This window comes from Podarcis liolepis (genome assembly GCF_965112155.1).
Source record: "Podarcis liolepis genome assembly, chromosome: 9".
Taxonomy (NCBI): Eukaryota; Metazoa; Chordata; class Lepidosauria; order Squamata; family Lacertidae; genus Podarcis; species Podarcis liolepis.
In genome coordinates, this window is record NC_139564.1 from 28,749,912 (window position 1) to 28,765,733 (window position 15,822).

Here is a 15,822-nt window from a genome sequence, read left to right on the forward strand (position 1 = left end):
ATTACAGCCCCCAAATTTGTATCTAATTTTAACTTAAATATTTCATTACTAAGAAATATATAACACATAATAGCTCCAAACTCTATTGCGTTTAAGGGAAACCCGCGTATTTGAATCACAAAAGTTTGAATTAAGGTAAAGTCATCTAATTTACAAAATACACACAAAATACTCAGAAGTGCAACTTATTGAATCCAGACAATTTTTCTGCCATGTAAATGCTCCCAGGCTTCAGTCTGCAATCCTATACTCACTTACCTGGGAGTGCGGTAAGTCCCAATGAGACTTAATTCTAAGTCATTTATTCTAAAATGTTTCAAAAAGTAGATGTTGGAACTATTTTTTAGAAAAATAAATGAAACCAAAAAGGGTTATGTTCCACAAACATGTTAATTTTAATCAAACTGATTTCTGTGGAAATGCAAAAAATAAAACAGTTATAAAATGCATTTTTGCCTAACCTTCACTTGTGTATTGCATCTACAAATTGACCTTCAGAGTATAAGCCACTAGGTACAATCCAAAATTGAAAATAAAAAGACATAAATTGAATTGTGTTCAATCAAAATTGAGTTGATTATATACTCTGGATTTTGCCCAGTGTATAAGGGCAAGTAATTGTTGTGTTATTGTTGTAAGTTAAAGAAGAAAGGAATCTACCAACCCCAAACACTTTAAGCATTACTAGATTATTTTACTCCTAATACTTATACAAAATGATTGATCCTATTATTTGTAAAAGCCTCCATTTGTAAAAGCTTCCATTTTCAGGATGCTAGTAGCTGAAATAGATTTTCAGATATAAAAGTTTTACAAATTTATTAATTAATGATGCTCAAAATGCATTGGAATGGATGAGAAGGAACATATAATCTAATATTTAAATTTTATGTACAGGAATATAATGTCTGACAATTTTGTACATGAAATACATACAGTATTTAAACATTTAAAATTTACGAGATAGGAATTTACATTAGCAATAAAACTGACTTCTGCGTAGTCCAGTTAATACTTAGTTTAGATCTGTGTTTTAAGAGGGGGAAGATATTTTAATAGTTTACAATCATGGAAACATAGACATTTCAAACAAGACTTTATAAAATAATTTACATGACCCTATAGCCTACTAAGAGATAGAGGTTGTGTGGGAGTTTTGTTTCTGTGTCTGTGCATAAGAATAAGATAACTGAATGACTTTTCTTAGCCTTTGAAGTAATAAAATAATTTAGAAGCACTTCATGCAATATGGAAGCAAAAAAGGCAGTTCCTTCAATATTTCCTGCTACTTTCATTATCTACTGAGCACTGAACTTGGACCACCAGACGCATGATAATGCAGCTGTCCGATACCAACGAAGAGCACCAGCCTCAGTCCCTTCATTTGCTCTTGTAAACATAAATATAGATGTTAATATCTTCTCTATATAGTACCAATACAGTTCACAACTCCTCTGCTGTGTAAGTAGTCAGTCCATATGCTTAATGTTCTGCTAATTTCAACATGAGAAGTGCCACTAACAGAATTTCCTTGTTTTCACAATTTTACTTTGATACTTGACAGAGTGCCCTCCATGTCCTATGACATAAACATCCAGAAGGTAGGATTTGCCAGGCTGTAGACCTTTAATTGTCTCTGTGGTAACTGCTTTTTGTAAGTTTTGGCTGTGGAAATATTTACAGAGGACTTTTTCTGATTTCTTCCTCAAGTCTGGCCCCAGACACTGATTTTGTTCTCTTTTCTTTTGTTCCTCATTATAGTTGTCATCTACTTCCTTTCTGTATATGCAAAATTTGTTCCTTTCCTGTGTACCTAGCCATGCAACTGTGACTGAAGAGCACGTGCGAAGTTTATCAAAGGCTTTAATTCGCGTGTCCTCAGGAAGAGATGGAAATGACTGTTTATTAGGCCTTGTAGTAGCCAAAATCTTCAGCATGGAAGCACCTCTTTTATTTCCTTTCAGTCGAATGAGGTATTTAGCTTTTGGCTTTCCTCTAAGTTGGAACTGACGGACGCCTTCAACATTTTGAGACAACAGAAGTTTACCATCTCTTCTGACTTGGATCTGTACAGCATCGAGGCATGAATGGACAAAAAATGTAACCTTTTGGTGTGATGAAACAGGAGCAAACCGCAAAAATTTAGAGCCTTTTCTCTTGACAAACACATCTGTAACTTTCCCATCTTTGAGATCAACTGTTTTCTGCTTAGCCTCTTCTTTGGTTCTTTCGAAAGTGCCAACATAGGCAGTACTCATATTGGTGTTGACATTCACAGCAAATATGTCAAAGTAGTACTGTGTATCAGGTTTCAGGTCAGACACAGTAAAGATGTTCTTGTTCCCAATGCATATCTTTTCAAGGTCAACTCTAGGCTTTGAATAGACCTGTCGCCCAAACTTTGATGATGACTTTAAGAAGCTGCGCTCTTTCCCAGAATTACTGTTGGATGAAAACCCAAAATGGGCAAAGTCAAAGGGGCTGAAGTCCAGACCAGGCTTGGGAGCTCTCATAAAGGCATCATCAGCACTCTGCTTAGCTTCAACAGCACAGAGGCTTTTGAAATTGTGCTCTTTATTAATGACCACACAATATTGAATAGGTTGTTTCAGTAACGAAGCTGTAGGGCTTGGTTTCCATGCCAAAGTGACAGTTGTGCGGCCAAGAGAAGTGACATCAACTCTTGGGTCGTAAGGTAGTTCAGGATATGGTTGATCTGACTCTGGAGTTGTTGTGGCATACACTTTAAAGTGTGTGTCTTTCTCTGTTGACAGGAGTTCCAGCTGGTACAACCCAGAAGGTGAACTGGAGGACACAAAATACTCAACATCGTTTCCTCTGTAGGAGAACAGCTCTGTACCTTCTTCATTGAGAATCTGTTGTTTCTGCTGTTCAAGTGGCTCAGGTTCACCTAGAAGACACACAAAGGGATTTTTTAGGAAAGGTGGTCTCAGAGGAAACAAATATATATGTTTAAGTACTAAAATAAATGATTGCTTGGTGGAAATTTAATCACAAAGCAATATGGTTTATGGTTTGCAATCCATGCAACTTTTGAATAAGTAACACTGCAATTTTATTGCTATATTGCATTCATATATAGAAGAATAAATTACTATATTCTGCTGCTTTAGTAAGAAGATTTAAGGGCATTTAAGACTAAAGCTGAGGCTCCAATACTTTGGCCACCTCATGAGAAGAGAAGACTCCCTGGAAAAGACCCTGATGTTGGGAAAGATTGAGGGCACAAGGAGAAGGGGACAACAGAGGATGAGATGGTTGGACAGTGTTCTTGAAGCTACCAGCATGAGTTTGACCAAACTGCGGGAAGCAGTGGAAGACAGGAGTGCCTGGCGTGCTCTGGTCCATGGGGTCACGAAGAGTCGGACACGACTAAACGACTAAACAAGAACAAGACTAAACTTTCCTTTATTGAAGCTTAGTTCTAGGCCGGATTCATATTTAACCATCTCTCAATATTCCCATCCCTGTTCTCTTTATAAACTGCATAATGTGTGTGAGAAAGAGAGTTAGAGAGGGAGTGTGATAATCTTAATGCATTATTTTGCTATTACAAGCCCTGTTCATATAAGCAACCATTCTATGTAGCAGAGTCTAATTTATCAAACTAATTCTAACACACAACTGGTCAGGATTCCCTTAAGGCAGTCACTGTAGATGGAAAGTAAACATTAATCACTCCAGCTGATTCATATCTCCCATAAAAACTAGAATTTTATCTGAAATTTACCTGAGCCATCTCCACTGGACTCTTCTGGAAGCTCCTGCAAACTCAGCTTCCATTCCAAAGGAGCATCACAAGGTGTTACTGTAACTGCTAAGGGTGTGTTATCTTCCTCAACTACAAAAAAAAACCTAGGGAAAGATTAACAAATCCATTAAATTTTTCACAGTGTACTTTCAGTACCTTCCAATCAAAATAAATGGATGTATATTTCACATCCTTCCATAAAGACAATCAATTAGCAAACCCTAGCATTTCATAGTTTCCTTAGGGCTTTTATTTAAAGTTTATGTTACATATCTGAGTGGGGTTGCTGAGGTTTTGGGTTGTGTTGTCAGCAGTATACTGAAGACACACAGCTCTATTTCTCCTCTACATCTGCAGTTATGGCAGTAGATGTGCTGGACTGGTGTCTGGCCTCAATAATGGCCTGGATGAGAGTCAATAAACTGAAACTCCATCCATATAAGACTCAGCCACTGTTAGTGGGTGGTTCCCTAGACTGGATGAATGGGAGACTGCTGGTTCTTGAGGGGGTTATGTTCCCTCTAAAGGAGCAGGTACGTAGCTTGGGGGTCTCCTGGACCCATTTCTGTTGCTTGAGGCCCAGGTGGCCTTGGTGGCACCAAGCGCCTTCTGTCAGATTCAGCTGGTGGCCCAACTATAGCCCTATCTGGACATGGATAGCCTAACTTCTGTGGCCTATGCTCTGGTAACTTCTAGGTTAGATTACTGCAATGCTATACACGTGGGGCTGCCTCTGAAGATGGTTTAGAACCTTCAGCTGGTGCAAAATTTGACAGCCAGGTTGCTCACTGGGGCAAGCCAAGTTGAGTATATAACACTGATCCTGGCCCAACTACACTGGTTGCCAATTAGTTTCCAGACCCAATTCAAAGCTGGTGCTGAACTATAAAGCCTTAGCCAGTCCAAGGCCTCAATACCTTAATGACTGCCTCTCCCCAACCGAACCAACCTAAACCCTGCGCTTGTCACCCAAGGTCCTTTGGGCCTAATTCTCAAGAAAAGGCTGTTTCTATGGTGGCTCCCCATCTGTGGAATGCCCAGTACTATCTTTACAAGTCTTTAGGCACCAGGAAAAAACCATTCCTCTTTACCCAGGCCTTTTGCCATTAAACAATGACCTTTTAAAAGTGGGGTGAATGTTATAAGGATTTTTTGTATAATTGTTTTATTGTTGTTTTTTAAAAATGTGATGTAAATAATCTTTTTAATGTTGTACACTGGATTATTGGGAGAAAGCGCAGTATATAAATTGAATAAATATGAATAAAGAAATACATATCTGGCCATACATCCATTTCCTCAGTAGGAATTCTCTAGCTATATACACCTCATTATCATCTGACTGAGCAACTTGATATTTTCACATATCATAGTAAGCATTTATCAATATTTTGCTTTGTTCTGAAGACAACATTTCAGATTAGCAGAACCTAGTGGTATATTCATCAATAATATATTTTACTACCGAGCCAGGTTCAGAGTTGTTATATCAATTTACAAAGTCCTGAACAACTTAGGTCCAGGCACTTCAGGGATTTCTGGAACCCATATATCCCAACATGATCACTGAGATCATCTGCAGGAGCATCGCTGGTCATTCCCCAAGCTGGTGAGGCTCATTTGACATTTTGTGTCATCAGCCCAGGCCTATGGAATAATCTTCAGGTGCCCTGAATCTTTTCAACTCTTAAGCACCTGCTGAAAACTTCTATTCTGCCAAGCCTGCACACAGGCAATTGAGAATACATATTTCCACAATGGTTAATTGATGCCTGCTTTTAACTTTCTATGTTTTATTGCATGTTTTATGTAGTATTACTATAAACCACGTCAATATTTTTCTCATTATGATATAGTGGTTTATAAATATTTAAATAAATAAATAAGAAAGAAGGCCTGGAAAGGAAAAGGTCATTTCAGGCAGGAATATTGGAAAGAAACATTTGTTTAAAAAGATATTTTCCTTCAAAACTCAACACTTACTAATGGGAATCTGATTACATCTTTTGCTAGTCATTGAAATATTTGTACTTAAGTGTGGTACCTTAATAGCACCAATGTCTTTTACAATAATATTAAAACGAGATATTGCTCATATTGTGACTCTGTTTTAAAACATATGATGTCTTTCTCCACACTATTCTTTTGAAGTTTAAGCACAGTTTCATTTCTAATTGGAGAACTAATATTTCTATTCTCCATGCATAAACCCAAATTAAATTTAATTACAAATCCATATAGCAGCTCCACCTGTAACTTCTGTCTCTCTCTGAAAATTTCATTGACCCAAATACCTTTTGGGTGTTTCTCTGAAGAGATAGCTGCTGATTTCAGCTCCATCTGGGAGAACTGATGTATCGTGGAAAAATGTTTTGTCCTGGATCTGCATCTGAAAAAGCTCTTCATCTCTAGTTGGCAGCTTCTGTGTCCAGGAGCTAAATGGTAGCAGCAGCAGAAGGTAGGACATGGAACAGTGCAGCAAGAGCATCCTAAAGCAAAATGAAAGGGATTCATTGTAAATGACAGGGCTAGTAAATATAGTTGTTGCTGTAAAAAAAGGGGGGGAGTGTTATCTCTTATGCCATAATTCAATTACGTTCAGTATTTTTCTAAGTGATCCATCAAGTCAATAGTCTTTACTTGAAACTCATGTTGTTGTCGTCGTATGATTGAATGAATAAAGCATTTTAAAATTTCCTGCTAGTGGTTTTCCCAACTGAGACATCTAAGGTTTAGGTTCTTAAGGAAAAGGGCTATAGAGGGGAGCACTTTGCCAGTGCCACCCGTTCCCACTGACAACAAGTCTCAGTTACTTTCTCCTGCCAGCCAGTTTTCAAGCAGGGCTGTTCAGAAGAATGGAAAGACAAGCTCATTTACAGACATGTGCAACAATATTACAGAAGATCAGAAGACGGCTAGTCTGTTGTCTATTGAGTCTTGTAATTAAACTCTATAGGAAGCCGAGAGAGAGAGAGAGAGAGAGAGAGAGAGAGAGAGAGAGAACATGTAGCTTAATTTGTACTTCATTTGCTTTGATACTATAAAAGAAGGAGTAGTTTACAACATTCTGGTACTCTACAGTGTGTCCTCATTACAAAGTCTTTTTCCTTTGATCATATTTCACGAAGTGTGTATTTTTCTTTCCTCAGTCACTGAATTATTCTGTATAGAACAATGATCACCGCAGGACTAGGAGCAGCAGTGTAATGTAATCTATTTTTGCTTTCTTTCAGCTATATAAACACTCATCTCTTTCTCAGAGTATCAGAAGCATCTTCTTTCCCAAGATCAGGGTTGCATGTGGTAGACATTAGGGAGTTGATTTGCCATTGGTGCTAATAATGGAGGACTAAACCCTCCATGTCTCATGTTACAGAATTCCAGTAGAATCCCCTTATTCAATTGGACTTTCTCTGATGTAGGAAGGATTGCTGCCTCAGACATCTGTTCATAGATAATCAGCGTACTGTTTATAAGCCCAAAATAGGTTCGAGGTGTCTGAAGGATTGCTTGTTTACATATCAGTGAATGCCAACCTATCAAGATACTTGGAGAAGGCTGTGCTCTGTGTCCCACTATTAACTGAAAATAGGCTGGTGAGTACACAGGACAGTGGCTTCTGGGTGGTGCTACTTACATGTAGATCCAGTGTGGTGTAGTGGTTCAAGTGTTGGAGTAGGACCTGGGAGGCCAGAGTTCAAATCTCCACTCAGCCACGAAGTCCACTGGGTGACCTTGGGCCAGTGGCTATCTCTCAGCTTAACCTACCACACAGGGTTGTTGTGAGGGTAAATGCAGAGGGGGAGAAAATGTATGCCACTTTCAGCTCCTTGGAGGAAAAGTGGGATATACTGTACAGTATATGCAATAATAAAATAAATGAAATCCTGATACAGCAACACAGTTGAAAATAAAGAACTAAAGGAAATTTGAGCATAGAGAGCACAAGTCAAAATATTTGATAATTTGATTTACAAAACTCATTGAAATATGTTTTAAGTATCATTTAGGATAAATTATGACTAAAACAAGATACTTTGTTCATTAATTTTTCAGTCAGAATTTGTCTATGAATTAATCAGAACTATAGCAAATTCTCTGGTGTTCTGAAAGCTTATGATGATAGTGTCCTTTCAATGAACCACTATAAGATCTTAATAATGGATATTCTGAGTCCTGGATTCCAGTGCAATTTTGTTTTAAAAATAAAGGTTACTGTATAGGGTTCTCCAGATTAAGCTTTGTTTCTCAATTTTGTTTTTTAGCCAGATCACCCACTTTATAGGCAGACTTTTGAATCAAATTAACAACTATAAATAAAGTAGGTAGGATCTTGTTTTAATTTACTATAGCTAATTATCAGGTTATTCCTTCAGACAATAATAGCATGTCTTATATTAAGTCCAGTCTTGCCTGATTATTTAGGCATAACACATAAGAAGTCACTTGGGATTTTGTTGAGTAAGTAAGCATACGCCATAGAGTGTTTATTGGGTTCTTCACTTTCTCTCACTAACATTACACATGTAAACCTGTGTATTAGTGAGTAGCCATCAGATAGAACACATTTTAAGAGTTTCCACTTTAAAGTATTACCCCCCTTTTTTGCTGATCCCTAATTCAAAACTGCTCACTCCAATACAAAAATACTCATTATTTGATTCTAAAGTCTAGTCCACTGTTGTTACACAATTCTTTCATGCTGAATTTCTTTTATTTATTTTTACAGCCCTTAATAATTTGCTGGCATGTACATTTCACCTAACTTTTTAAAAGAAAGTTCCTGGTTTGCAAGAAAACCAAGCTCTGAAACTTAGCCTGTGGTGTGAGAATTGGCACTTGGTCCATCATTGCAAAAAAAATTGGTGGGACAGGTTTGGCCTTTTGTTTTAATTCCAATTAATCTCAGCTCTTCTTTCTTTTTAAAGTCAATGCTTAGCCCTGAAAGTTGGAAGACAACTAGGAAAATATTACCGTAGAGTCTGCTTTTTGTTGTTTCTGCCTAAGCTGAAAACAAGCATGATGTTGGAGATCCTTGATCGAAACTCCCATGCGTGTCTGTGAAGGTTTAAAGCTGCTGTGGTTGTGATGGTGGTTAGGGCTCAGTAATCAAATTATTTTATGCAAATGTATTTAATTAAAACATTTATACCATTCTTCTTCCACACTCACTACACTGCAGTTCACAAGACTTAAAAGCAATACAACCACATACACTTAAAACCAGATATAAAATATGAGACCAAGTGGGAGAAACAGTAGAGGATTGTGAACAAAATCCACAGCTCCCAGCTACCACGTCCCCTTCTTTTAGTCACATTATGGGGCCCTCAACAGCCTTCTTAAAAAAAAAAAAAATCAGTGGATTCTACAGAAAAGTAAGGGGCCTGGTGTTCTTGGACCCTGTAATTCAACATCATCAGAGGGAGAGAAGAGGTAATGACACAAAGGCTCATTCATGTAACACCAAACCATACTTTAGTGTTAAAGTACAGACTGGGAGACATACACAGCCTTTGACTCCTCCAGAATGGGAATGCTAGAATAACAAAACCATTACAGGGAATAAAATTACCCTCTTGTACCAAGAAAGCAAAGGTAAAAGTAAAAGGTAAAGGACCCAATGCGACAACTTACTGCAGCTTTGTTTTTGCTTTTCCTTCTATATGTGCCAAGATTTGTATTTATTATTTTGGTGGATACAAGCCCTTACCTTGGCTGCCACCTTGCATTGGTATCCAGTAAAGATGTGAGGTCTCCTTGACTATGCTTAGTAATGAGCCTTAGGCACTGGGAAGAACCTTATGAAAATAAGAGCTCTTTGACAGTTGACCAGACTTCCATGAGCAGTGGTGGAGGTTTTTAAGCAGAGGTTGGATAGCCATCTGTCAAGTATGATCCAACTGAGATTTCTGCATTGCAGGGTATTGGATTAGATGGCCCCTGAGGACCCTTCCAAGGCTACAATTCCATGGTTCTATAATCCTGGCAGCTTTAAAGTGAATTTAGTTTGCTGTGGCTCTGGCAACCATATCTGTTGACAGGTAACAATATCCTGATTCAAGAACACCAGTCACAAACTGATGACAGTGCCTCGTTCTCATTCTTGTACATATAATGACGATATCCTCACAGATATCCTCATCTGCCCCAGCTGCCAGTTGCCTACTAGATTTCAGTGTGGTCTACGCTAGGAACAAAGAAAGCTGCTTATACTGACTCAGATCACTGGTCCATCTATGTCAGAATCCTCTGCACCTACTACCAGCAGCTGGCCATGATTTAAGGACCAGGGCCTCTTTTGGCCCTACCTGGAGATGCCAGGGACTAAACCTGGGATGTTCTGCATACAAAGCAGAATCGCTAAATAACATTTTACTCTCTTCTAGATGTTCAGCTTGTTTCATCATTAGAAATTTTAAATCTGCAGGGGGAGTAAAGAATTTGTTGGAACGTCACCACTGACTTGAAAGACTTGCACGTTGTTGATCCTGACTAAGTGAGAGCCAAAACAAACAGTCCAAAGTGAAAGAACAAACATCTATCTTAATTTTTTTAGGATTACAAAAGTGCCCTCTAATGGCCTTTTCTCTCTCTTTCTCACTCCGCCCCCACAAACTATTGCTTTCTAGTCATTGTCTGTCTAATAGTACAGTATAAATCTGAGCATGAATTTGAATGTCTGGTCACACTCTGTGGTTCTGGTCTATAGGTTTTGGACAAATAGAACTGTAAGAAAAAACTGAGTAGAAAACAAAGCACATTCTCTTGATCCTGGCTAGGTCAAGCTGCAAATTTCCTACTAATGTCGGAAAGAAAGAAATCCCATGGCCACCTTTGCAAAATTCTCATTGCAATCTGCCTCATTTGCACCAAAGGACCAAAAGAAAAAAATAAAGAAAGCCACAAAAGTTTTACTTGACAATCTAGACAGAATACACACAGAAGCACAAACCCTGCCAGATGTAGCTCTTTCGTAAGTACAGAGTAATGCATTGCATTTATGTTTTGCATGCTACTAAGCATAGCTACATAGAAAACATAAACACACAGCAACCATTGACAGAAAATAGCAGCTAACTTCCTACTTATAACTTTCTTATACCACACAAAGTGAATATGAACCTGCAGGGACTGCTACTTCTAGGCTTGCAATAGCAACTCTTGCTTATAAATCACCATCAGCAATCCAAAATTAGGAGCAAGCATGTTTGACTATAGCAGAAAAGACAATGATTCCATACCAGTAATCTTGGGTTTATTTTTATTTACAATACAGTGGTACCTTGGGTTACATACGCTTCAGGTTACAGACTCCACTAACCCAGAAATATTACCTCAGGTTAAGAACTTTGCTTCAGGATGTGAACAGAAATCGTGCAGTGGCAGAAGGAGGCCCCATTAGCTAAAGTGGTGCTTCAGGTTAAGAACAGACCTCCAGAACGAATTAAGTTCTTAACCCGAGGTACCACTGTATGTCCAAGCTGCATTTTAGGGTAAACATGCTCACAAGGCAGCTTCTGTACAATATTAAAATACATGAAATCAAATAACAGCAATACAAGAATCATCATACCATGGCAGGAGATAAAATCCTAATATTAATACCAGAATAATACAGTTTAAAACCAGCAAAGCCTTAAAGACCTTATAGCTGGTGATGATTACAGCATCTTTAAGCCATCTATTAATGAAGCCAGGTTTCATAATTGAGTACCAGAAAAGACAGCTCTGAAGCCTAATGTTTTTCAGACGTGTGTAAAGCAAATATGGTCATTTGGTAGTAAACTGATGAGTGATGATCACTAGTACATATTTTTAAAATGTGCAGCTGAAAATATCCAGTGTTTTCTTTTATAGCATCTATTTACTGAAAACACAGTTTTAGTACTTTATACTTCAAACATTGTCCACAAAGCATTCCCAGTTATATATTAGTAGGTGGAAGCACTAAAGCAAAAACTTCTTGCACTATATTTTCACAAAACACAAATCCACTACTTTTTAAAGTTAACAGTTGCATCAGCCATTTTGTTCCTGAAGGAATCACGATACACACCACCTTCCAAAATTCCATAAGAAGCAGTCACCAGTGGATATGTTGCAATCCAAACCTAAGGAAACAATTCACTTTTATTTTCTGTCAATTTTTAGGTCCCTGAGACCTGTAAAAGATCTACTACAACAGCAGCAAAAGGTCTGGATTTACTTGAAGCAAATACATCTGGAATAAATAAAACTAAATGTTTAATTACAGAGAGTTGAAAGTGCATGATTGTAATTTAGTGAGGTTAATTTCAAAGAATGGCCTGCCACAGGCATTTGTATGTTGTATTTCTATAACTGGGTGGAGGGGTGTGTGCAATTTTGTATCCCTCAAATCTTATTTTTAAAATCAAAAGCATTGACTTTTATTTGAGTTACTCAGTCCCCCATTTGATAATAAATCTGCAGGATACTATTTAACTTTTGACTGTAGCCTTGAAGAAATCAAAGGGGATCATGTGAAGGTGGCAAATAATTGTTCAGACTAGACTTTAGGGACTAGGTCTTATTCCATTAAGCAACCTCTGGCTTGACAGTCTTAAACTTAATGACTTTATCTGTACAGATGCAAACTTAGACATCATTACTATAATTTAAAAGAAATACAGTTCATCTCACCATAGAGAACAAGAGTGTCACTTGTGTGTCTGCTTAGTCTGCTGTTCAGGTACTCGCTGTTGATGGGCAAAGTAAGGTGATTAAGGCTAATCTGAGATTAAGCCCCATTAACGTCAGTGGGACTTACTTCTTATTACATATGCATAGGATTTCTTCATAAATTTGATCTAATTTTGTGTATATATTAGAACACAAGGAAGAAAGAAAAAAATTGAAAAAAAGAAAAAAAATTGACCATGTGTATAAATTATTATTACATCAAACAATATAGTATAACTTTCTCTTTGCCCAGGACACACCTGGGACTTCTGACTCCTCACCCAGATGTGAAACATCCTTATATGTGGTGGTTGTCTTTTTTTAAATTAACCAAAAAAAGTATATAATGTCTGCCCTTCCATTTGCTGCTTGTATCCTACAGAGGTGTTTGGCATGCCAACTCAACTTGGTGTTCCAAAACAGTTCTAGGTCTGCACTGGAAACATGCCATGAGCATAAGTGCTGCATTACACACACACACACACACACACACACACACACACACACACACACACAGTGTAACAGCAAACAAGTAGCTCAATTCTAAAGAGAGCTAAATTCATCCATGTGCCAAAGAAAAAAAGGATTTTTAAAGTTCAAGACTTCAGTTGACTTCGGTGCCATGTAAGCAATAAAAATGTTCTACAGCTAGTTGGTGAACCTGTGGCCTCCAGATGTTGCTGAACTTCCAATCAGAACATCCCTGATGACTGGCCATGGTGTTCCAACATCTGGAGGGCCACAGGTTAGCCTGCCTGTAGTACAGTCCCATATACTGTGCTTTGTACAACTTAACCTCCATTTACCCTACACTTTATTTGGTTGTTTATTCCCAACCTTGTTCCTCAGTGGGTCAGGGGCAATAACAAAGCTGGAGCCAAAAGTACACATGATTTTAAATTTGAAACTAAATGTTGACAGCCAGCCTCTTATGTTGAATCAAAAGTAAAACCAGAAAATTAATTATTCAAGCCTGTTTCTGATTTTAAGTTGTGTTATTTTTATGGGATTGCTTTGTTTTTAATTGTAAGCTGCCTTGAATGAAGCTAACATATTGGAGAGGCAAGGTATAAACTTTTGAACTAAATAGTAAATCAGAACATTGGTTCTGCAGGCCAGCACTACTGCGCTGATAAACTCTAAATTGCTCATTAATTCTTTTCACTGAAATCCAACTTGTTTCAAATTTATTAATGTATTTATTAACTAAATTTATACAGCCAACCCACAATATAAGTGGCCCGCAAAACAAATATAAAAATTAAAATACAACAGAAAATGGTTGATATCATTTGACATTAAAAACACAACTGAAACACATTTTTTAAACTAAGAGGACCATATCCTCTTAAATAACATGTTATTTAAAAGGCCTGGATAAACAAAGAAATCTTCACTTGGGACTGAAAAGGCCAGAATGATGGTGTCAGGTGAACCTCCTTTAGAAGGATGCTCCATAACTGGGGCCCTGTCTCCAGTGGTTGCCCCATACCCCTCAACTGTCCCGCTTTGAGTGGGGCATCCTGGAATTACAGAAACCATCCTGGCTTCCGATTGCATCCCAGGCACAGCCCCCAAAGACACCAGTTTTGGGGGTCATGCTCTCAAGCGAGTTACCTGGCTTCCATGAGACTGCAGCCCCCAAAAGACACACGCCCCAATTTTCCTCTGCAGCATGTTGGAGGGTATGTTACCCATCTCAAGTTTTTTTTTGCAAGGGCATTTGGAGCAAGGATTCAGACCAGCTCCAGGTTGGGTGCAATGAAGAGTACGGTATCAGTGCAAAGCTCAGGGATGTCTCCAACTAAGTTCCTTCCGAGTAGACCCATTGAAATTAATATAGCTTAGTCATGCTCATTTGTTTCAGTGGGTCTGCTCTGAGTAGGGCTAGCATTGAATATAATGCAATCCCCCCCCCCCCAATAAATAAATTTCTAGATTGACATATTATAAATGTGGATGGGTGTATATTTATGTGCTACACTGTGCAATAAAATAACTGAAATTTAAGGAGTAACAATGGATACTTTGACGATTTTAGAATCTTAATATGTTCAAATACAGTATGGGTTAAATAGGACTTATTTTACAGTTTATTTCAGAACGCGTTTTCTCCTTTTGTTGAACATATTGTTGCAACAACGGAAATCACATCAGCATTTCAAAGAAATATTGTAAAATAAAATACCTTAACAATTGGATTTATTTTTCTAATCCATCCATAAGTAATACCATGGGGACCTGTGCTATAGCTACTAAGAAGTTTTGTTAAGACCACTTCTGGGAACACTCAGTTTAGTTATACTGAACAAGCCAAAGGTCAAAGAAAACACCATCTGATCATCTTGAAAAGGAATAGTTAGGTTCTGAAAGGCTTTCCCCCTTTTCTTTTGATGGCAATGTGTGTTGTGTTTTCAGTTTTAGCACTATATTAGAGCACCCCATTTACCTCACTAGCCAGGTGGCACAGGTGCATTTTATCTCAAAGTAGATTCAACAGCCAGTCTTTTTATTTAAATTTAGATTTGTCTCATTCATTTAATAAGTGGTGTGTGTGCCTCTGGATGATCCAATTTCAAGAGCAGAGCGGGGATATGGGTAATGATTTCTAAACCCTCCCTCGCCAACCACTCATTTCCTTGAAGCCACTCTTCACAAGTCTTGTCCCATCAGAATAACTTCCAGGATTGGGCCTCTGTTGAAGGAAAAGTGAATGACATGAGGTACTCTGGGGAAGTGATATGTGAGTTGGGGAAGGGATCCAGTACCTCTCACCCTTTCCATCTCCTGTCTTCTACATGACCGTGTAGTTTAAACATGCAGAGCTGCCACCATCTAGGTTTGATCCTATCTTAAATGACACAGATTCAGCATTATTTTTGTGTTAGAAGCACTTAAAAGAATTTACAATTTAAATATGAACAAGAAACACATTGTGGCTAAAGCTATACTTTTTGGTCTTTTTGGTTACCTTGATTACCACCAGCCTCTTATCTTACTTCAACTGATCTGTTTACACAATCAATTCTGTAAACAAACTGAGTTTGTTTACCCAATTAAAGGGGTTAATCAAAGGCTGAAGTAAGATGGAAATGAGCCCTTGGAGAAGCAGCTACAAAGGCACTGAAAATGTAACAGTGGTTGTTTTTTTAAGCTGCCTACTTGTGTGTAGGTATTGCATCAGAATGCAAGGATGGATCTGGGGCACATTTTTTTAAAAAAAAATGGCTGAAATATGCAGAGGGAAAAACAACAACTAAATAATATCTCAGTGATTGCCTGCTAGCATATGATCAGGAACTCAACTATGGATGTTTTGCTGCTAAATTCTAGCACATTTTAAAAGA

The 15,822-nt window shown here is 38.0% G+C and overlaps 1 protein-coding gene across 2 annotated transcripts in view; it reads right to left on the reverse strand.

Annotated features, from left to right (window-relative positions):
* Nucleotides 1-371: 371 nt before the first annotated feature.
* Nucleotides 372-15,822, reverse strand: part of NDNF (neuron derived neurotrophic factor) — a 35,409-nt gene continuing 19,958 nt past the window's right edge. For both annotated transcript variants that reach the window (XM_083460345.1, XM_083460344.1), the window contains exons 2-4: nucleotides 6,067-6,261; nucleotides 3,752-3,876; nucleotides 372-2,911 (exon numbers count right to left, since the gene is read on the reverse strand). In XM_083460345.1, the coding sequence (XP_083316471.1) occupies nucleotides 1,518-2,911; nucleotides 3,752-3,876; nucleotides 6,067-6,260 (1,713 nt within the window). In that variant the 5' untranslated portion in view covers nucleotide 6,261 and the 3' untranslated portion in view covers nucleotides 372-1,517. The remainder of the gene's footprint in view (nucleotides 2,912-3,751; nucleotides 3,877-6,066; nucleotides 6,262-15,822) is intronic.